The following is a 21,411-nucleotide window of genomic DNA, read 5'->3' as shown; positions in this document are numbered from 1 at the left end:
AAACTAAAGGATCTTTGAGAAGAAGAGCAAAGAATGGGTCAACATTGCAAGAGAAATAACTTATATGTGTAGTACTAGGTCACCTGTTTATTCTAGTTGAGTTAACTGATTAGGGCTTTGTAAAGACATCTTTAGTGATCAAAAAAATATTTAATTACCAAAAAAAAGAGTTATATGAATAGTGTTGAATAGAGTATGTTACTAATGGTGGTATTAGTTATGCATGCATTAGTTATGCTGAGATTATTTCTTATCGACAGTTTGGTTTAGTGTATTAATACTTACATGCACTGCATAATATTTTTAGAATTTTATTCATTTACAAAAATATCCTCCAAATTCTTCAGGAATATTTACATTAACTTGGTTTATAGAGTTTATGCAATTGCCGATCCAAGACTATATGTCCATGGAGCAATTGGCTTCACAGGAGGAAAAGAGGAAGAATTCTACGATTGTAGAGAAAAGTACTTTAATATTCAGAAAAGAAATTGTGATTTTTACTATTTTTTTTAAATATGATATTTTAATAGAATGGATGATTAATTAAAAGAATTTAATATTAGAAAACACGGTAAAAAAATTAGAAAAGGCAAATTTTTCAACATGTATCTTATTTACATGAATGAAAAATAGGTAAAAAGAATTTTAATCAAGCACAAAATTTAAAAGGGCGATTTTGTCTTTGACTAAGCTTATGCATACATTAATAACCTTGGTATTATTAATACCATGATTTGTTATGTATTAGCTACACATAGGATAATATCAAATAAGGTGTGCAACTAATGATTGTATTAGTTATACATAGGTTGAAAAGATGTATCAAACAAAATATTACTAATACACACAAAACTAATGCATGTATTATTTTTTCTAATGCACCCTATCAAACGACCTCTAAAATGAGGTAAAAGGAAGAAAAGTTTAGTCCAAAGATATGAGTATTGAACTTTTTAATTTGTAATAAAATCTCTAAAAAGATGAAAAACAATTAAAGAAGAGAAATATCTACCATCTAGATACCTTTTCTTTGTAGTTTGTACACATTAGAATGAATTCTAAACTTGTTAGCATGAATTGATGGTTAGGTTGGGGTTGAGGCCCCTACTTTATAAATAATTTTAGGACTAAGATTGCTCAATGTATTTGGACACTTTGCGCATTTCGGCTTTATATGCCTGGCCTTTTGAAAATGAGTTTCAAGTTTGAAATAAGTTTTTCTCCTTGTAAAATTGTAATATTTTTTTCAAGTGAAATATGTTCAAATATTCAAAAATTATATATATTCACATCTCACATTTTTTTTTTTTATGTAAAACGGCTACTAAAATTAGGAAATTACTATACTAATCAACTTTTTCCTATTTTGAACCAAATTAGGTAAGTTCCTATTCTTATAAAAAAGAAAAATTATTTTTGGTAGTGGAGTTAAATACAGTTGTATTATAAATTGAGAAAGGACAAATTAGACTCCCAAGATCTTCAACTCCCGCGTGTTACGGGTGCAGCAACCATTTCGGTTCAACCAATACTGCTAGACCGGTTATAGCCAGTCACAATCTATTGACTTTCTCAAATTGCTAAAAAAGAAGCAGAAAATTCACAGCACCACAATCTTCCTTCCTCTCCGATCTGTGTTCACCACACGCCTTCATCGCTTGTGGCGGCCTTCTGCAACCTCAAATCATCGGAATTCGGAAGTTACCAACTTTTCCGGTATCCCCAATTCCATTTCTAATTATTTAATTATCTTTTTTTTTCTTTCATATTCCATTGTTCCAATACTTTCTGCTTTTTTTTTTTTTAGGGGGGGGTTTGGTGGGTGTGTTTAGGAATTAGAATAAATTCTAGGGATACTGATTTCTTCTGTATGTGTTTAGCTGAGATGAGTTTTTGGTATTCTTTTTGTTATTTCAAATGATTTGGGATATTGGTGTATTTTGATTTTTGAGCTCAATTGTAGTTGATGGTATGCCAACAGGGGGAAAAGAAATTAGCTAAAAAAGGTTATAACTAAAAAGGGGGGTGGGACAAATGACAATAGGGTCCTAACTCTTTAAGTGTTTAGGAAGTTGAACTTAATTGATTGTGCTACCATGATTTACTGATTTACTCCCACTTGCTGTTAAATGGAAAAACATCGTCGGATTCATATAGATGATCCCAACTTGTTTGGGACTGGGACATAATTGTGTAAAAGTTGCAAACTTGTGTGGACGAAGATTACACAGAGAGGAATAGATGTCTTTAACATCTTGTAAAAGAGTTCAAAAGATACATGGAGCTTTACAATCTAGTTGATAAAGGGGTTATCTTGAAGGAACCTATTGCTGAACACCTCAGGGAATACCAAACTAGGTGTAAAAGACTGCTGGAACATTGACCTATATGCGTTTGCCCAGCAACTCGGTAGAATACGGAAAGCACGTGCATTTTCTAGTTTTAGGCATGATTTGATATATGATTGTTCAGCCCCATATAATGTGGCTCATTCAGGTATCTAACTCTTCTCGTTATAACCGATAAAATTTCCTAACCCCATTTAAACACCCTCCCCCCACGCACGCGCAAAAGAAAAGGAAAAAAGGGAAAGAAACAGTATTTGGAAAATAAAGGCGTGTTTCTTACAAATTATTGGAACGATAAATATCAATCAACCATGTCTCAAAGCCAAACTAGTTGGCATTGGCAGTTTGACCAATTAAATAAGTATGTAAAGTCTCGTAAAGTTCCCCTTTCTTTTGGATCTACCATGGTTTTGGGGTGTTTGGTGGAGAGAGATGCATAGCATATTCAACTTATGGTATGTGAAGTTAGTGTCATTTTGGATATATAGGTTGAGATAATGAAGAGTTGAAATGAGAAGAAAGATAGGTAAATTAGGATAATAAAGCTAGCTCGAGGTTTTGAATTAGTTCTCTAGTGACTGCTTGAGTTGAAGGTCTTTGCACCAAATATATTCTTATTTGTTCGTTTAGTAGATCTTACTGCTTTAAAAGAGTTATACAAGAGGTAGAGAACCTCGAGCAAAAAAATGGTTCTCGACAAAGAGATACAAATCATCTCTGCTAATATCTCATAGGTGCTCCTTAAATGTACAAGAACATTAAAGTTTCTTTAATCTGTAACAAGGTATTTTCTACCTTTCAGTAGCTCGTCGGTTTTTTGCTCTACAGATGGGTCAAAAAGTTGTAATGTTCTTGTGCCGAGGGTCTATCGGAAACAGCCTCTCTATCTTCTTAAGGTAGGGGTAAGAGGTCTACGTATACACTACCCTCCCCAGACCCCACTTGTGGGATTACACTTGGTTTTTTGTTGTTGTAAAGCTAGCTTGAGACATCAAACGAAAAGAGATGAAGGAAGTTGGCTGAAGTGAAAAAATGAAGTAGATACAGCTTAATGGCTTGGAGGCTTGGAGCTATACTGAGAGAAGTTTCAATTCATTGAAAAATATACTCCAAATAAGTCTATGTAATCATAATTATACTGTCGGTGAGAAAGAAACTATGTTAACAATGGAGTGAAAATAGATGCATGAAATAAGTAAAAAAGAAGCAGCAGTCAGAATAGAGAAAAACCTCAGTGAAGAACTGCAAGACTAAATAATAAAATCTAGTTAAGGTAAATTTGCAATTTGCCCCAGAGTTGTTAAAGCCGCGCTTAAAGCGCGCTTAATCCCTGAAGCGAGGCTCAAAACATGTTGAGCGCTTTGCCTCGCTTAGCGAACACTTCAGTGTCGTCATCAAGGCTTTAAGGCATACTTTTCCTAGCCAATGAGCATAATCCTGAAGAGGCGACATGAAACAATTGATATTTCACTTTATCGTTATTTTTTCTCTTTTACACATGTTTGTTATTCATGTTATAATTATTCGTCTTGGATTACATATACATATTTGTATTTTTTTCTCTCTTGCGCCTTTTTTCATTATTGCCCACGCTTTATTTGCGCTTTGGGCTTAAAGCCCCAATGGACTTTAGAGCTTTTTCGCGCTTTTCCCCCTTTGATAACATTGAGTTGCCCACGAGTTTTTAGTAATTATAATCCAAACCCATGCTACTTCATTACCTGAGATTTGGTCAAAGTCCCTCTTTTTCAAAAAGAAACTTATAGGGTTGATCCCAAATGTCTCAGGTAATAAGTGGTTTGGGATTGGATTATAATTACTAAAAACTTGTGGGTAACTACTAAAACTCCCAAAATGCCCAAGTGTTGTTCTGCACAAACTCAGGTTGTTTTGCTCAAACAATCTAAGTGCATTTGAGTGATAGATTCAGATTTCTTGAAGAAACTGAAGGAGGAAAAACATATTAAAAGAAGCATCTCTGATATCTGGTATTGCATACTAATGCTAGTGACATCCTTTTCATATTTCCCCAGTTTAACAGTGTTTTCGAAGGCTCATTTCAGGCGCTTAAGCCCTGAAGCTCAGAGTAGGCGCTTCGTGCCACTTAGGCTACCTTGAGTATAGGCAAAGCATAAAGGCATGCGCCTAATTGTTATCTTGAATAGAATGATACTCCACTAAACAATAAATATGATTGACAAAAAGATATATTAATTGGAGGGAAATCATTATCGGCCATTCTTGTTCGTAGTGGTTGAGAGAGTCCTCTTCATGCCACTAGGTCAAGAGTTTGAGCCTGGTATCCTGGCAAACAAAAAGTTGTTAAGGAAATCATTAAGAATGAAGTTGTTAATTTTTTCTTGCATTACGTATTCTTTTTTATTTTTTTCTTCGCTGCGCCTTTTCTAGCTAAAGCCCACACTTTAATTACGCTTTGCGCTTAAAGCCTTGATAGACTTGGAGAGTTTTTAACGCTTTTCGCCTTCTGACAACGAATGCCCAGTTATAGGTGGCTGGAGGGACATATAAAACAAGTCTAAATCGAGGAAATTATATTTTATGTTGTCTATTCTCAGTTCATTTCTTGTTTCTTGCTTTGATGCTAAAGGCTCTCCTGTTCTACTCTTTTTCTGTCCTTTCTTTCTCTGTCCTACTATGCATCATTATGGTCTTGGAAATTGCTTAGTGCTAGTTATATTGAAAACTTGTTTTTCTATCTGCTATCTTTTGTGTTATGCTAACAGAGTTTTGCCGTGAGCGGCATCTTAATAAATTTGGACATAAATACTACATCCGATTCCAAAATGTGTAATCAACCCTCATACCCGTTCTAACAGTTTTCTTTGCCTATATATTCATTCAGGATCAGAAGAAATGGAGTTCTTCAGGACACAGAATGAGAAGGCATCTGATTGCTCCTTCAATGGGCAGGACATTCAAAGATGCCCATTCTTGAGGAACATCAATAAGCCGACTAACTTTTCTTTCTTCTCTTCCTTGAACTTCCCAACACCTGTAAGTTGTGATTTCTTATCGTTGGTGCTTCAAGTGATATGGTTATCCATTTGCTGTAGTACTTTTTAAGCATAAACATCCTAGTTTTTTTATTATTTGCTTTTGCTTATGCTGTTATTGCTTCTAATGCTTGTGTGTCTCACGCTTACTCTCTATTACCTTTCAGGTAAAGGGGGGTAAAGGTCCAATTTTTGAAGATGGCCCCAACTTCGATATGGCATTTAAAGTCTTCCATGGAAAAGATGGAGTTGTCCCACTTTCTGGAAGATCTCAACCTTCCAATGACAACACGGAAGCAGAATCTGCTCCTCAATTTCATCCGTTAGCAGCAAAAGCTGCCACCATAAGTTTGTCAGCATTCGGACCAGGAGGCCCTTTTAGTTTTGATTCTTTCTCTCGGAAATGGAATTCACAGAAGAAGAAGCCTGAGTCATCCAAAAAGAAGAAACCTTCTTCTCAGGTTTGTTTGCTGAATTAACAAGGATATGTGGTATTGAAGAAGCCAAGAATGTTATATTGTAATTAATAGCAGCAGTTATGATCATGATTCTAAATTCCTGTTATTGACTATATACTTGAAGACCGAAATGTTCGAAAAATGAATTGGTTAGCTTGCCTGGAAATGGGATTTCTGAAATTTATTCAGTCTTGTGGAGTCCAAATTGTGATTTTCAAAAGATGAAAGGAAATGAAAAGAATGGTTAGGTGATAAAACTATAGTTACTAGAGATAGAACTGGATATTCTCGATCTATTGATACTTAAACATGAAAGTTATTCACTTTCTGTATCTTAATTGTCTTGTCAAATGATATTGTCATTCTTTTTAACTGTTCATATTATGTTGACTGGATTTTACTGGTTTAGTTGCTCTGTTGAACGCTTTTGTTTTTCAATGAGGATCAGAAGGAAATGGCACAAAACATAGTAATCTCCTTGGATACTGATAAGTTAACATTATTTTCTCTTTGATTCTTTAAATTATCATTATAGAGTACTTGCACTTGTTGATTGTTTTGGGTGGTATGTTTGTTTTATCTTTGGGCGTATCAATATTCAAATCTAATGCTAGTTGTCAAATGGATTACTTTAGGATAATGATGACCTTAAAACAGTGTAGGTAGAGTTGCACAACATTGGGAAAAAGAAAATTGTCTGGCTGTATGGCCCTTTCAGATTATTTTCTAATCTACAGGAGGGACTTCATTAAATTAACTGTGTTTGTCAACTATAAGTCTATAATGTTGGACTTTGACATTAACTAAATGGTATAATTGTCATAGTAAGTTGTTGAATTTGATACTCTTCTTGAATATCACGACACAACTTATTTTGATAGGTCTTCTTGTTTCTGAAAGTGAAATTCAATGGGATATAACTTCTTCAAAGAAATTGATGAGTGTTCTCCTTGGTGAAGTGCTACTTCATTGCATTCTTATCTGCAAAAACGGCATCTTATAAACTTCGCCGTATCTTTAATTCATCCTTTTTTGTTCTTCAGGACAATTCCTCTAAGCACGAGGCAATGGGGAACGAGTGGTTGGAGACAGGGAACTGTCCTATCGCCAAATCTTATAGAGCTGTGAGCGGTGTCCTCCCACTTGTGGCAACAGCTTTTCAGCTGCCTCCTGGAATGAAGCTCAAATGCCCACCTGCAATTGTTGCAGCCAGGGCTGCCCTTGCCAGGACTGCCTTTGTGAAGACTCTGCGGCCACAACCACTATCTTCAAAGATGCTTGTTATTGGAGCCTTAGGTATGGCAGCCAATATTCCTCTAGGCATATGGAGAGAGCACACTGAGAAGTTCTCATCATCTTGGTTTGCTGCTGTCCATGCTGCTGTTCCTTTCATAGCTATGCTGAGGAAGTCGGTTGTGATGCCCAAAACAGCTATGGCATTAACCATTGCTGCTTCTATCTTGGGACAGGTCATTGGCTCAAGAGCAGAGCGACTTCGAATGAAAGCAAAAGCCGAGAGTCTTAAATTGGTAGCGCAGACTGGCTCAGATGGGATTATTGCAGGTCTCAACTCGATCCAGGTCAATAGTATGCATTGTGGCAAACAGGGGATGATTAAAGACCAATCCTCGAATGAACCCGCGAACCCTATCACTCCATCTGCCAGTCTTTGTTTCTAAAGGAGGTTTATAGAACTGGTAAATAAGTAGTAGAACTATAAGCTGCATATAAAAAGTGGCAGAGACCGAGGGATTTAATTAACTGTAATATGCATTATTACATATTTAGTTAGGCTCTATGTAAAGGAGAAATATTACCATGACCTATTTGGTCCGGTGTTGCAGAAAATACAAAGTACTATTGGATGGAACCTTTATAATATATTTACCAATCATATTCCCACAGTTGATCTCTATATCACTCTTCTCACTATTTTATTGTGTTGAATATAAAATGACCACTAAAGTGTTAAGAAGTGAAGACTTTCTGACATATTTCAGGAACTACCATATTGCAGTCTTATATCCAAGTCCTTTCAGCAGATTGGTGGCATACAAGTTTCAGTTTGTGTTTTATCATGTGACTACTAGCAAATTATTAACTAGAATATGTTTATCAACAAATCTCTCTGCAAATTAAGGTTCTCAAGACTACAACATTTTCTCATCTAACTTCAATAAAAATTAAAAGTTTCTGTCGATCATTCTGTCATAGACGGAGGGAGTGTTTAGTCTTGTGGATGGAATAAAGCAAGGGAATCCATAAAAGGGTTGAAGCTTATCAGGATTTGGGCCAACATTGGACCTTAAAAGTAATTGGATCGCTTAGACAGCCCAAACAAAAACAAAAGCCCAAAACAATAAAAGTGAAAATTCCATTTGCCCATCCTAATTAAACCCCCCCAACCACCTTCTCAGGCTAAAACCCTGCAGACGCTGAGCTTTGGCAAACTTGAGGTATTTTCTCCTATCTAATCTAATAGTTTGAAATTTGTTTGTGAAGTTAACGACTTTTTCTCATTTTTATTTCTGGTCTATCGAGATATTTTGAATTTAGGGTTAGGCGCCATTTGATTGGACTGTTTTTTAATAGATTTTGTGATTTTTTTCTCACAGAAAAATCAACTTTATTTGGATTTATTGGAACGAGTTTGCAAAAGATTTGATTTTTTCATGATTCTTGATAGTTTTAGGCTCTTTTTCTTTTTAACTTTATACCCATCTGCTTTCTTTGCTTACTTTTTCTGCTCTCTTAGAAAACAAGTGAGAGTACAAATCTCTTTCGTTCTCTCTCTATATATATAACAACACTTCTTCGATTTGTTCTTTCTTTTCTTTTTCTTCGTAAGAGAAATTTCAGTTCTTGAAACTTGCATTCCAGCACAGAAGAAAGAAATTAAAGAAAGGTAGAGAAACCAAAAAGGTCGCTAAATGCTTGAAGAAACAGAGAAGTTTACTTTTTTATCTTATTTTGGTGTAAAAATCTAATATTTTTTCTCTTTTTGTATGTTTGGTGATGAAATTGAACTGGGTTTGTAATGTGGTACCCGGTTTTGTTATAACTGGATCATCGAATTTTTCTTTGTGGGTTTTTTTTCCTTCTAATAGATGCATTGGGTTTTGGAGTTTTTGTCGGTACTATTTTTTTTTTTCTTTTTTGATGATATCAATGCCGGAAAAAATGCATTGGTGTTTATTTGGGTCTGCATGTGGTTGAAAGATAAGATCTAAGTGTTGGATTGGCTTGTTTTTGGTTTTCGTTTCAGAAAGATGTGTTTTTTTTACTTTTCAGGTAAATTTAGCTCAGCATTTTTTATAGCTGTGTATTGAATTTTTATCTTTAATTAAGTCTTATGTTTGTTTTTTTAAGTTTCTTGTTAATGGGTTTTCTTCTTTTGTTAATGGGTTTTAACTTTCATTTCAAAGTGTTATGGTTTTTATTTATCTTTTTGTGACTATGGTTGAGGTTGGATTGTGGTTTCTCAGTCCCCCAGTAAATTTTATATATTAGTGTTGTGAAAGTCAGAATTTTTGAAATTCTCTTAACTGGTTAAAAAAAAGTCAAAATTTTGAAACAAATTGATGCCTTTTAAGTTGTGGGGCTTGTTAGTATTTGACACCTTGTAGTCTCTTCTTTTTGGATATTAACCAGCTTATGTTAATTGCAAATGGATGTTGGTGCATGCATTTGTGTATATATCTGTGATATTTTATATAAATGTTAAAGCCCTTTTCTTTTTTCTATTTTTTTAAATTTGTGGTCTTTTCTTTAGCCGAGGGTCTATCGGAAACAACCTCTCTGCGCTTCCCGGGTAGGGGTAAGGCTGCGAACATCTTACCCTCCCTAGCCCCCACTTATGGGAATTTACTGGGTTTGTTGTTGTTGTTGTTGTTGTTGTTGTATATTCATCTGATTAATGGATTTATTTTCACGTCTGAATGCAAAGCAGGGAGCTTGTACTTTGGGGAAGCTCAAAATGGGTTGGAAAAGTTATCAGAAACTCATTCATCAGTGGAGAATTCTCAGAGGTGATAATGTAAGCTCATTAATCACTGCTTCCCTGGCTGATTGACTCTATAATACCCTAGGGATTTTTCTAATTATTTCCTTTTTTTGTTTTGTTTCCAATGTTCAGGTCATGATTATCAGAGGAAAAGATAAAGGCGAGACTGGTACCATTAAGCGTGTCATACGTTCCCAAAACCGTGTAATCGTTGAGGGCAAAAACCTGGTTAGCATTTTTCTTGGCACATTCTTTATATCCTTTAAACGTGTCTTGTGATAATTTACCCTGGTTGTCAAACATATCTTGTCATAATTTAGTTCTTTTTCACTTTTTTTTTCATTGTTTCCAAAATCCTGTTTTTATCTGTTTACTTGTTATTATGTATTAGGGAGTCCTATTGTGGAATTGATACTAATGAGTGGGAGAAGATTTAACATCAATTTGAGAATCTTAACTCATAAAGTTCACCTAATTCCAACTTTGAAGTTGCAACTTGCAAACAGATTTCAAGTCATACAACTGTTTTTGTTTCCCCACTTCTGTATCTCGTCATCTATGAGGGTTATGCTCATCTTTGGTTATATTTTTTTCAATGCAAGGGTTATGCAAGAGGTTTTTCAATGCTTATGCTTATCTTCGAGTTATTTTATTGCGTGTAAATGAAATGTGGAACCATAAACTGAAATCAAGTATTTTTTGGATTCTTTATTTTATTTTTTAATTTTATTAAGTTCAACTAATTTCATTTATAAAGGAAAAGCGTATATATCTAATACATAATTTAGATGTGAAAAATCGTCCTTAAAAAATAGTGAATGAATTGATCATAAATTATGAGATTTTAAAAAAAAATGCCTTCGAAAGAAGATATTAATGGTAGAGAAAACGGAAAGAGATTGTCTCTCAAGTTTGAAGACATTTCTATCTAATCTTACACAATCTTCAGAAATTTTGGGAAAGTACAAATCTACAATGAAAAGTTATGATGCTCTTAATTCCCTTTTTGTCTTTTGTCCTATTCATGTTCCATTCCCCCACCATGAGTACCTGATTTTAGCTTAGTACTTCAGAAGCCTGAGAACCTGGTTGTTTTGGCTTGAATCGAGAATTTGACAGTTTGACCTTTGGGTCATCTAAAGCCTCACTGGTAGTCTTCTGGGAACGATTTAACATTATGAGCCTCTTCGTAAGTGTGCAAGTATAAAATGGTTGTCTCAAAAATAAAATCCATGCTTAATGATAAAAAAAAGAGTAGAAGAGGCTAGTTTAGTATGTTTAGCCTCCCGCACAATGTAAAAAGGACCGAGGAGGATCCTATCCTAAAGTAGGAGGCGGCGGAGTAGGAGCTATAATTGATTGTTGAGTCCTAAGTGTTGTGTATCATCTATTTTAGTTTATGAATATGTCTACAGTGTCAGGATATTCAAAATTAAGTATGTGCCATATTTCATGGTGGAGCCATCATAACCATGTTTGTCTGACGTTCAGACATATGCTCAAAGTGGAGGGGTTGTGTATTTAGAACTGAGGACTTGGGTTATGATGAACTAGAAAGTTTGTTGTTGGAGTTTCCTTTGTGTTGCCTTTCCAAATCTTGACTCTTACATGAATGTTTTCTTTCTGATTGTTGTGGTCCAATATATGGTGTCTTGTGAATTTTACATAGAAGATTGATAAGTGGTTCTGACAATCTGATAGTTGGTTTTTTGTGGTATGATGTTGTTTGCAACTTAAAAAAATAAAATATCCCTACTTTTAAAGAAAAAGGCATGTTGCAATTTGAAGGTACAGCTCACTATGTACGAAGATTACTAGATTTATAGCCTTAATGAAAATATTGAAAAGAAAAGAGATGTTTTGACGCTATAAAGTCTAATGCAGATGAGCTGTTTTCTTCTAAAAAAATGTCTAATGCAGCTGAGCTGTCTGAATTTTCTGCATAATAATAGTAGTTCTACATATAGAAACCTTGAGAAAACACTAAACAGTAGACTGTTTGTGAATATAAGAAAAAGTAAAGTAATAGGTAAAGAAAAGAAGTATTAATTTTATATCATTAAGTGCTGGTTAGTCAGTTAAGAGCATATACCATTGTTAGGTTAGTAGATGTAGCAATTCCTAGCAAGAAAAGCTTTAAATTGAAAAGCTCATACTGGATAGAGAAGGATCTTGAGAAGTTAACAGTCCTATATGATCCTATCAGACTTTATGCGACCTTCATGACGCTACTCTGGTATGCCATGATGTAACGTTATCTCTGAATTTGGATTATTTCTCTCTGGGTTCAAGTGGTGATAATATCAGCCTTTGTCGTGCTTTCTTTTGCATTAAGTTTTAGTGGTGGTGTTGGAGAATGGGTGTAGACTGAAGAATGTTTAGGTTCTAATTTCCCAACGGTATACGTCTATACGACTGTAATCTGAGAACATAAAAATAATTTCAATGTAGTAAATCCTCATTGGTGACGTAATATAAAGAATATGAGATAGACTGATTACACCTTTGTCAAACTATGTGGGAGGAGTCGCCATCAAGATTGTTAGATTGAACAAGAAACTGAGTTGCTCAAGGTGGTTTTGTTGATATATAGCTCGCTGTAGGAGTCTGCTTCACTAGTAAGAACTTCAAGACAACCTCTCTACAGATTGGATTTTTATTAATACGCAAAGCTAATGCATGCATTAGCTTATCTAATGCATCCTACCAAACGACCCCTTAGTGATAGCTGTATTAAGGAAGGGAGCTGTTAATTGACTAAGAAGCGCTTCAAGCTATTCTTTTTATGTAAACAATATATTTAGACTGTTGGTGTAAGAGGGATTCTTTATCTAACATGACGATATTTTGGCCTTAGACTTTTCTAAAGCTTTGGCAGAGGACAAATCACTTACTTTTGTTACATATTTCGGTACCCACTTGGTACTGTTTATAAATAAATTTATGTTATTTTATCAAAAACATAATTAGTATGTAAAACAAAACTACCCCTTACTTGTATTATATGCCCTTTTGCAGGTCAAGAAACATATTAAACAAGGGCAAGGCCATGAAGGTGGAATATTTACAGTTGAAGCCCCGCTACATGTATCCAATGTTCAGGTTGTGGATCCAGTCACAGGGTATGGATGTATTTATTTTTCTCTTACCATTTGTCTTTTGCTCTTAGAACATGGTGGTAGCTCATGTCTTCTTCCGCAGGAAACCAACAAAGGTCGGAATTAGATACCTAGAGGATGGCTCCAAAGTAAGAGTCTCAAGAGGTATAGGAGCGTCAGGTTCTATTATTCCCCGACCCGAGATCTTAAATATAAGGACCACACCAAGGCCTACAGTTGGTAATTATCAAATTCTTTCACATTCGCCTGAGTATATGCTTCTAGCTGAGTATTCTGTTGCATCTCAAACGTAGTATATGCCATGTGTTTCTTCTCTTTTACTTTTTTTTTTTTTTGAAGAGTTGGGGTTTTTTTTGGGGGGGGGGGAGAGGGGATATAGCCGTAGAGGTATGATCTGATTTCAACTGGAAGAAGAAATTAAAACTTAAAACTTTGAAGAGCTAAGAATCAATTTATGTAGACACAACTTTATGATGCAACTTTAATGCAGGATAGGTTTCATTTAAGACAAATTGTTGAAATATGCATGACACGTTATGGTGCGGTTTTAAGAAGTGTAACCTAAAATTAGATTGTAAGTCAAATTTAGATGAAGCGTGGATCTGGGGAGATCAATAATATGGTTTATTCTTCTGTTACTTTCCTGTGGGAGTACTGTTTGGGAATATGGAAGGTTGAAGGTGGGAATGGCTTGAGAAATATGTGTGCTGAGTGATGATGGATGGTTCCTGAGGTGTGCGACTTAAGTATTCTTTTTGCTGTGAGTAGATGGTGCTTGTCATTGTTGTTTACCACGTTCCTTCTCTTGACATAGAGTTGGTTCAACCAAATTTAAGATGTTTGATTACTCTTCCAGGGTCAATTTTTGTGTGTATTCGGCTGACGTCTGATCCTCTTTCTTCTGGATGTTCTCCTTTTCTTTGTGCAGCTGGTCCCAAGGATACTCCAATGGAGGTGGTCATGGAGAGGACGTATGATCCAAAAACAGGAAAAGGCATGCCAGATCTCTGAGAAAATTATCTGTATTTACACATCTCAATGTGATGTAGGTGGTGCAGATGCTGGTTACCTGCATTACTTTTGTGAAAACTGACATTATATGGTTATTTGTTTCATTCAGAATCTCAATGTACACTGTTTGGCTTTAGACCAAGAGAATTTGCTGCTCTCATTAAAATCGAGTACGCACCGTTTTTTTAACTTAAACGAGTCATCTGGAGATTCTTCAATCGAAAAATTGATAGGATGTTCACAAACCCGATTCTACAGATATTTGTTCCTGGTTTTAACAGATAAATATCTCAACCACGAGAATTATGTACTTAAACAATCTTTGAGTTGTTCGTGTGGACACTCGACTCTTTGTCGGTTATCTGATAAAAAGCTTGAAGATTGTAAATGAATCGTGCTTTCCGTTTTCATATCTTGGTTTATATTGGAATCTCCTTGTCTAACCCCCACCCCTCCAAAAGGAAAAAAATAGATATACGATTAATCAATAAAATCATTGTGGATGGATGGTAAAACAAGGCCAGATTCCTCACCTTTTGCACCTTTCAGATGCAGCCACAGAGCAAGTTTATCGCCTACTACTTAACAGAAACTATTTTGTCGGATAATAGGAAGGTGAGAACCTTGAGGATTTAATAAAATCCGAACTATACGTTAAAAGAAATACACTGTTCATCTTGGTCTTCTCACTGTCATAAAAATTGGTCAATACCAGAATCACTTTTGAGTGCTATCGAATATGAAGCTTATTACCCAAATTATTAGGTATTCAAGACATGAATACAGATGACACATCACAGATGAAAAAAGACAAATAAGTAACATTAATATAGCAGTCTACACTATAACACAGAAATTTTGCTCTTAAAAGGACGAAACCACAGACAGATTACCTAAAAAGAACAATAAAAGAGATCAAAAAAAACTTAAACAGGAAATAATTTACAGGGAAGAGCAATGACATGTCGCTCCTCAAAACTGAGGACAACTTTAAGCCCAGGCATCCAGGAACACTAGCGCAAAATTTCAGCCCCAAGTAGTCACTGTATAGAAAAAAGGCAAAATGCAAGCGTCAAGAAGCTTTCTCTAAAGCAGAAGATGATCCATGAAGGTACTACCTACCTAAGAGAAGGCATCTACCTGCACAGGACAACTTTATATGCTCAAAGGTTGATCAAAATCCACCAACACGTTGCCTTGGAGGATTCCCATATCTTCCAGGAGTCATGTTATTGGCAGCAGGTGCACTGCTTACACCTGGGCAATCTCTTGCCCAATGTCCAAACTGATGGCATTTATAACACTCACTGGAAGCACCACCACTGCTCATTCCTGAAGCAGGTGTCATGTTATTGGCAGGGGGTGCATTGCTTACACCTGGGCAATCTCTTGCCCAATGTCCAAACTGATGGCATTTATAGCACTCACCAGAAGCACCATCACTGCTCATTCCTGAAGTTACCCTATTGCCAAAGCCACCTCCATATGCCTGGCCCTGACCACTCATGATGCTTGGACAGTTTGAAGCACTATGGCCTGTTCCACCACAACTATTACAGCTCATATACATGCCTGTAGAACCAGGTGGAGCAAACTGCGAGCCAGTAAACTGATTTCCGTATTGACCTTGCTGATTTCCCTGCAGTCCACTTTCTCTGCTGATACTGCTATTGCTGCCACCATAATTTGCAACAGGATTCATCGGTTCTATGGTTCTACTCCCAAATCCAGCATTATTATACCCTGAAGTTGGAGTTGCATTATCTGTCTTAGGAGGCAGAGTACTGGATTCCTGCCCATTGTTCTTGTCTATCAAATCCAACAGAAACCGGATCTCTGATTGGAAGTTCAGCTTCTCTGCTTTGACCACTGTTGACTTAACGCGCTGTTCATCGCTAAACATCTCTTCTTTCACTTTCAATTTGAAGATAAATTTGTTGAATAAGACATTACGCATGATATCTGTAAATTTATCATCATCCTGCCCTTCATATTTTAGGAAATACAGTTCTTTTGCAGACACACCCATGATCTGGTCACCACATTCCTGAAATGCAGTAACCCAGGTTAAGCCAGTATGGTCCTGAATCTGGAACTGAAGAATGTACCTATATTCGCATTCATCAACAGTCTGATCACACCTGTCACACCGCCATTTCCCATCCCCATTATTTGTCACTTTTTTGTTGCACTGTCGATCTCCTATCATGAGGGGACAGGCAGTATAGCAAAAATTCTCACCCTTTATAAATGTAACAGTGGCACTTATTGTGATCCAATCTGGTTTCTCGGAAGTGCCCAATCGTTCATCTTTGATTTGAGATATAGTTTTTCGCACATCTGTCCGACCAATGCTGCTCACTTCTCGGGAAAGAGATACTGATGGCATGTTCTTTCCCTCCCTTTCGAACCATGCCTTCAGTTTTAAAGCTTCAGGAAAATCCGGTTCTATAAACAACTTGCTTGTAGATATAGTACCTACAGATTTGCCATTAAAATCATTTACTCTACCAGCTTTGACTGCCAAAACAGGGGAAGCTCCAGAATCACACATACTTTGAAGTGTTTGACCTTCTGCATTGCAGAAATTTCCCCACAAAGTTAATTCAACACTTTTGCCAGACATATCCTTCAGCTGGAGAACTCTTTTCTGAGTTTCTGTACCATTTTTCCTCATTATTGAGCTAGATGGACTTATTGAAGACACCACACCAATCACATCTACCACACTATTGTTCTCCAAGGCCTCAATATCACTGATTGGCCGAAAATGAAATTGTTGTTGAGGAATAGTCCTGTCATCCTCAAAACAAGGTTGAACCACTGATGTGCTCTCGAGCATAATTTCATGGTCATTTGGAAGGTGATTGTAAGATTTCTGAGCTGGTCTCAAGCTACCCTTGGAAATCAAATACACTCTACCTGGCTCAATCTGGTGGTAAAATTGGTCAGCTACAGAGTTAAAGCATGTTACTCTTATTTCTCCTCCATCAGAATCAAGAAGATCAAAAGAGAATACTTTTCCATCACCCCTTTGATTGTTGTAGTGTCTGAGTTCTGCCTTAGCAGTAACCCTGGCCTTGATAGTCCATCGACCCTGATATGGATTGAGAGCAGCAATTGGAACAATCCTCGGCGGTGCTTCGTTCTTGGCTATAGGTCCTCTGTTTGAGTACAACGGCGGTGGCTGCTGATAAGAAGACTGAGGATGCTGCTGATAAGAAGGCTGAGGTGGCCGCACATAATTATTCATCGGAGCCCGTGAAATCGCTGGACCAGATTCTGCTTTGGGGTAAAGGGGTGCACTTGTTGAACTATATCTTCCAGAGTCAATATTACCAGCAGAGGAAGTATTAGAACCAATGCTACGGTTTGACTCAGGAGATCGCATCCCTCCAGGCATATTTGGTCTTGGAGCTGAGCTTGAAGTAGCTGCAACAGCAGTAAAGGATTGAGGGCTGCCACTTAAACCACCTGATTGATTGGTGGAAGGCTGAAGTGGGGCAGCTGGTCGTGGCACTGAAGGACTAATACCATTTGGGAGATAATGCTTTGGTTCTCCAATGGTATCACATGTCTCAAGTAAAATATCTAATTCAATGATAATGATGATCCTGTTTGAAGAATTAGACAAGAAAAATCAATAAACAAACACTGAAAGCTACAAGTATGGTTCTCAAAGACACTTACAAAAAAAAATAAGTGTGTACATATAGTTTCTTATTGGAAAGTGTAGCTGGAAATTACTGGCATGGTGGGGTTGCAGGTCAGCTGTTTGCTAATTATTTTTGAAAGAGCCAATCTCAGAAAGTTCATCATACAAAAATGTCATCCACTCACCTTAGAGGAAAAATTAACAATTAGGGTCTAACTATACACATATAAGCCGTGCTTCAAATCACAGCACTGTCACTAGAGGAAAAGCCGATCTACAAACCTAAAATGTTGCAACACCAGCTGCAGGAGCAATGCATATACACAGAAGTTTACCATATACACATTTAAGGAACCCTGTTATAATAGGAAAAAGTTTACCATATACACAGAAGTTTAAACCCAAGTTGAGCCTATTCTTGAATTAGGTTAATAAAGCAATCCTAGGTAACTAAGCTATAAGCAAGCACGCAATAACAGCCCCTAATAACGATCAACAAAAAAGAAAAAGTCCACCACTCTCCCAAGATTTTTGAGTTTATAAGGTAAAGAAGATAAAAACAAATTCACAGACAAATTATTGAACAGAATCACCTTTTTTTCTCCCATTGCTTTGACCGTCCTAAACAATACGGGAGTTCGTGCTAAAATTTGCGCATGCAATTGATTTTCTCAAACCTAATAATCATATATATCTTCAAGCAAACAGACACAGTTCTTGTGGCAAAGCATCTTAATGAAAAAACTAACTCAAGGTGCACATATGCAATCCGAAATTTCAAGCATTTATATCACATAAATTGACAAAATTGAAGGAAAATCAGAGAAATTACATTCGATTTTGGATGTTATTACAAACGAACTGATTCATCTGAATAATAGATCCTTTTTGAATCTGTTGGGACCGAATAAGATCGTTTTTTTGCGTAGCTAACATCCCTTGCTGAAGAAACTCCCCGTCCGATAAAAGAATCCGGTAGCGTTCGTTATTGTTATTCTGATTCTGAGTGTTCACCAACCGAATATCTGTGATTTGTAACACCGGTTTAAAATCCTCCGGATGTGCTTCGCCGTTCGTTAAAATCGCTATCGCGCCTTCCGTCAAGTTTATCGGCGGCATTTTTTCCGGCGAAATTACACTTTTTTTCTCGAGAAACTGACAGAGAAAGAGAAAGAGTGAGTTGAAAGTGAAGCGGAAGAGCTTTTCAAAACCCTAAAAAAGGAAGCGGGATAGAATAGAACTGAGCGGGCGCGAAACTGAAATAAAAGGGGGAAGACGTTCTTTTTTTGTGATGTGGGTAATGACAGGATTGGCCTTTTATTCGCTGCTTGAGGCTTCTGAGAGAAGCTTGGAAGTTTTGATCGGAGGTTCTACAGAGTAGAGTAATTAGTAATTGCAGAGGAAGCGTCAAGTTTTTTATGCTTAGCAATTTAGACTATCAGGTTTCAAAAAGAAGGAAATGAACCACAAAAGTAACTATAGCAAAATAGGTCGTGGGGTTGCTGGCACTTCGACTAATTTCACGAGGTACCCGCTATCTCCTACTAGCACAAGTTAATATATGTTTAATCTACTAGTATACTTTAATTTAGGCTTATATTTAATAATAGTAGACATTTGATTTAGGTTTTATATTTAGCAAATATTAGTATACTACTCCCTCCATCCCAATTTATGAAGCAAGCATTGTTTGCCTATGCACAAATTTTAAGACAGAAATAAAGATTTTTGAAACTTATGATCTAAAATAAATCTTTGATATTTGTGTGGCTATAAATTATCTCATTAAAGGTAAAATAAAAATTTAAAGTTTAATTATTTTTAAATATAAAAATATAATATTTTTTAAGAATAAATAAAACATGAAAGTGTGTCATATATATGGGGAATATATATAGTAACAAATAGTAATACCTTAAGAAAAGATAAAATTGATTTGGGTGAAGTGTTGTTTACTATTAATTACGTTACAACTCTTTTATTTATATTTGTTTGTTTGTTTAGGTTATCTTCTCATCTTCAAACTCTAGCATCGGTGCTCGACTCAAATCAGGAGTTAGATAAGAATAGGCAAAGATGATGTATTGTGGCCATGGTGTTTGTATTTTTTTAGTGGTGGGTAAGAATAAAAGAAGAGGCATGTAGTGGGTGTGAGAGACGATGATATTGCGGTATTTCAGTGATAGAGACGATGGATAGAAGATTAAGAATGATCGTAAGGTTCCAAAATTTTTTACAATTAAATTGTATGAGTTTCGAGCCTAAAAAGTACAATTTAAGTAAAGTCCGAGCCACATGGGGCCTACACGAGTGCAATAAAGTTATGAAAACACTTGGAGAATAATTACTTTATCAATGGATAAGTGTTAGATTAATGAAAGCATGAGAGAAGATTGCGAAAAATAAGGGGTTAAACTAAAAGATCATAGATCAAGCCTAGACGAGCTTAACAGAGTAATTAATGTAAGGATCTACCCGAGAGAAATAGAGTCGTTAGAATACTTAGACATCACCAAAATATAAGTTGGATGGATTTAGGTTGGATAGCCAAGCACATAACTCATGACTATTCGACTAAAGATAAAGTCGAAGGAGGACTGAGGCAATTGTGCCCTCCATCTGTTGCCATGGTTCAGCCATGTCATTTTTCATAGAATACGAGCGGGGGAAGCCTTAGCTAACCGTGGTCGTTTCTCAATTGTGGCCATCAACTATTACCACGGTTTAGCTGTGGCCATCAACTACTGCAATGGCTGAGCCAGGTCTATATATACCCCCCAAGTCGGGAAGAGAGAAAATGAAGAGGGTTTGAGTTCTAGAGGTTCCAGTAAGAGAAAGAGGTATCCTGCCACCATTGATGCTTGACAAGGTTAGTCCTTATGGATATTTATGTTAGATTTCATCACATGAATACAAGTATTTTTTTTTCCATTTATATTAAAATTTTTAGACTTTTAAAGAATCACTAAGAACACTCAAGAGAGAAGATCTCTAGGGTTTATTCGAAAAGGTAATGTCACAAATCCTCCTATATTTATGTCAATAAAATAGGTCTTGAGAGATTATAAAATTAGAAAAACATGGTTTGGTTGAGCTATTTAGTGAATCACAGAGTTTACGAAAACTTCACCGTTATTGGGATGGGTGAAGAAGTAGATGAATAGTAACAATAGATATTGAAATATAAGTTTGGGATTACTAAGGGTTACTAACAGACAATAGACCTCCATGAATAGACTCGGAATGAAGTAACATCTTGGTTTAAATGGGTCAAACCCAATGAGTTTTATGGTTGTTGTTGAACAATTCGTGGCAAAAATAGGTATTTCATATAGATATTGGCTTTTTGGCGATGTTTGGGTATTTAAATCAAATTGAAGCTTTTTAGTATTATTTTGGATTTGGGGCTTGAAGTAAATTTATTAAACTTACTCGTCTTGAGCGATTTTTCTAAAGCATGATTCGAGTCAACACGTGAGTTATTTATAAATATGCGTCCGCGCTTGTGGGGGCAAGTGGGTGTGGATGTCACCATGTGTCTTTGAGTTGTGTTGCATATGAAATATCATTATTATTTAATAAAAAACTTATTTGTAAATACTTGTTGGTAATAATACTTTGAGGCAAATATTTTAAGACTTGATAAATGTAATAGCACTTGTTGTACCTTTAAAAAAATTAATGTTAAATTGCTAAAGGGCTTAACATGAAAATGGTTATTTGTCTAATTTTGTTTGAACAATTTGGATTGGCTATGAAAAATTATTGGCTATGAACGTAATGATTTGATCAATATTTGA

General features: G+C 36.0%; 3 protein-coding genes across 8 annotated transcripts; 2 read left to right on the top strand and 1 right to left on the bottom strand.

The window, feature by feature from the left end:
• The first annotated feature begins 1,494 nt into the window (after positions 1–1,494).
• Positions 1,495–7,738, top strand: LOC107815418 (uncharacterized). The gene is made up of 4 exons (XM_016640990.2): positions 1,495–1,719; positions 5,215–5,366; positions 5,533–5,826; positions 6,867–7,738. The coding sequence occupies exons 2-4, from the start codon at positions 5,226–5,228 to the stop codon at positions 7,500–7,502; spliced, it is 1,071 nt and encodes a 356-aa protein (XP_016496476.2). The 5' UTR covers positions 1,495–1,719; positions 5,215–5,225; the 3' UTR covers positions 7,503–7,738.
• Positions 7,739–8,140: 402 nt separating this feature from the next.
• On the top strand, positions 8,141–14,383 carry LOC107815419 (uncharacterized). 4 transcript variants are annotated; one of them, XM_016640991.2, is made up of 6 exons: positions 8,141–8,279; positions 9,773–9,859; positions 9,959–10,054; positions 12,845–12,948; positions 13,028–13,164; positions 13,874–14,383. In XM_016640991.2, the coding sequence occupies exons 2-6, from the start codon at positions 9,800–9,802 to the stop codon at positions 13,954–13,956; spliced, it is 480 nt and encodes a 159-aa protein (XP_016496477.1). In that variant the 5' UTR covers positions 8,141–8,279; positions 9,773–9,799; the 3' UTR covers positions 13,957–14,383. The 4 variants fall into 4 exon arrangements, with proteins under 4 accessions (XP_016496477.1, XP_016496479.1, XP_016496480.1 ...); XM_016640993.2 differs by having other exon boundaries at positions 8,235–8,279; positions 9,770–9,859; XM_016640994.2 differs by lacking the exon at positions 8,141–8,279 and adding an exon at positions 8,363–8,728.
• A 372-nt stretch (positions 14,384–14,755) lies between these two features.
• On the bottom strand, positions 14,756–19,059 carry LOC107764144 (replication protein A 70 kDa DNA-binding subunit A-like). Of its 3 annotated transcripts, none has more exons than XR_012706129.1 (3): positions 18,444–19,058; positions 15,079–17,570; positions 14,756–14,999 (listed from the first exon to the last, which is right to left on the bottom strand). XR_012706129.1 is itself a non-coding variant. In XM_075246783.1 (3 exons), exons 1-2 carry the CDS (start codon positions 18,728–18,730, stop codon positions 15,131–15,133), a joined length of 2,727 nt encoding a protein of 908 aa, XP_075102884.1. In that variant the 5' UTR covers positions 18,731–19,059; the 3' UTR covers positions 14,756–14,999; positions 15,097–15,130. The 3 variants fall into 3 exon arrangements, 2 of the variants coding, with proteins under 2 accessions (XP_075102884.1, XP_075102883.1); XM_075246783.1 differs by having other exon boundaries at positions 15,097–17,570; positions 18,444–19,059; XM_075246782.1 differs by having other exon boundaries at positions 14,756–17,570.
• Positions 19,060–21,411: the final 2,352 nt, after the last annotated feature.

This window comes from Nicotiana tabacum, chromosome 23 (genome assembly GCF_000715075.1).
Source record: "Nicotiana tabacum cultivar K326 chromosome 23, ASM71507v2, whole genome shotgun sequence".
Taxonomy (NCBI): Eukaryota; Viridiplantae; Streptophyta; class Magnoliopsida; order Solanales; family Solanaceae; genus Nicotiana; species Nicotiana tabacum.
Note: the sequence above shows the minus strand (reverse complement) of the source record. Positions and strands in the feature narration are given on the sequence as shown.

Coding starts and splice junctions, on each gene's coding strand:
- LOC107764144 (XM_075246783.1), bottom strand. CDS start 18,730: ATGCCGCCGATAAACTTGACGGAAGGCGCGATAGCGATTTTAACGAAC. Junction 17,571..18,443: donor AATAACATCCAAAATCGAAT/GTAATTTCTCTG, acceptor TTCTTCAAACAG/GATCATCATTATCATTGAAT.
- LOC107815419 (XM_016640991.2), top strand. CDS start 9,800: ATGGGTTGGAAAAGTTATCAGAAACTCATTCATCAGTGGAGAATTCTC. Junction 9,860..9,958: donor GAATTCTCAGAGGTGATAAT/GTAAGCTCATTA, acceptor TCCAATGTTCAG/GTCATGATTATCAGAGGAAA. Junction 12,949..13,027: donor GTTGTGGATCCAGTCACAGG/GTATGGATGTAT, acceptor CTTCTTCCGCAG/GAAACCAACAAAGGTCGGAA.
- LOC107815418 (XM_016640990.2), top strand. CDS start 5,226: ATGGAGTTCTTCAGGACACAGAATGAGAAGGCATCTGATTGCTCCTTC. Junction 5,367..5,532: donor CCTTGAACTTCCCAACACCT/GTAAGTTGTGAT, acceptor ATTACCTTTCAG/GTAAAGGGGGGTAAAGGTCC. Junction 5,827..6,866: donor AGAAGAAACCTTCTTCTCAG/GTTTGTTTGCTG, acceptor TTTGTTCTTCAG/GACAATTCCTCTAAGCACGA.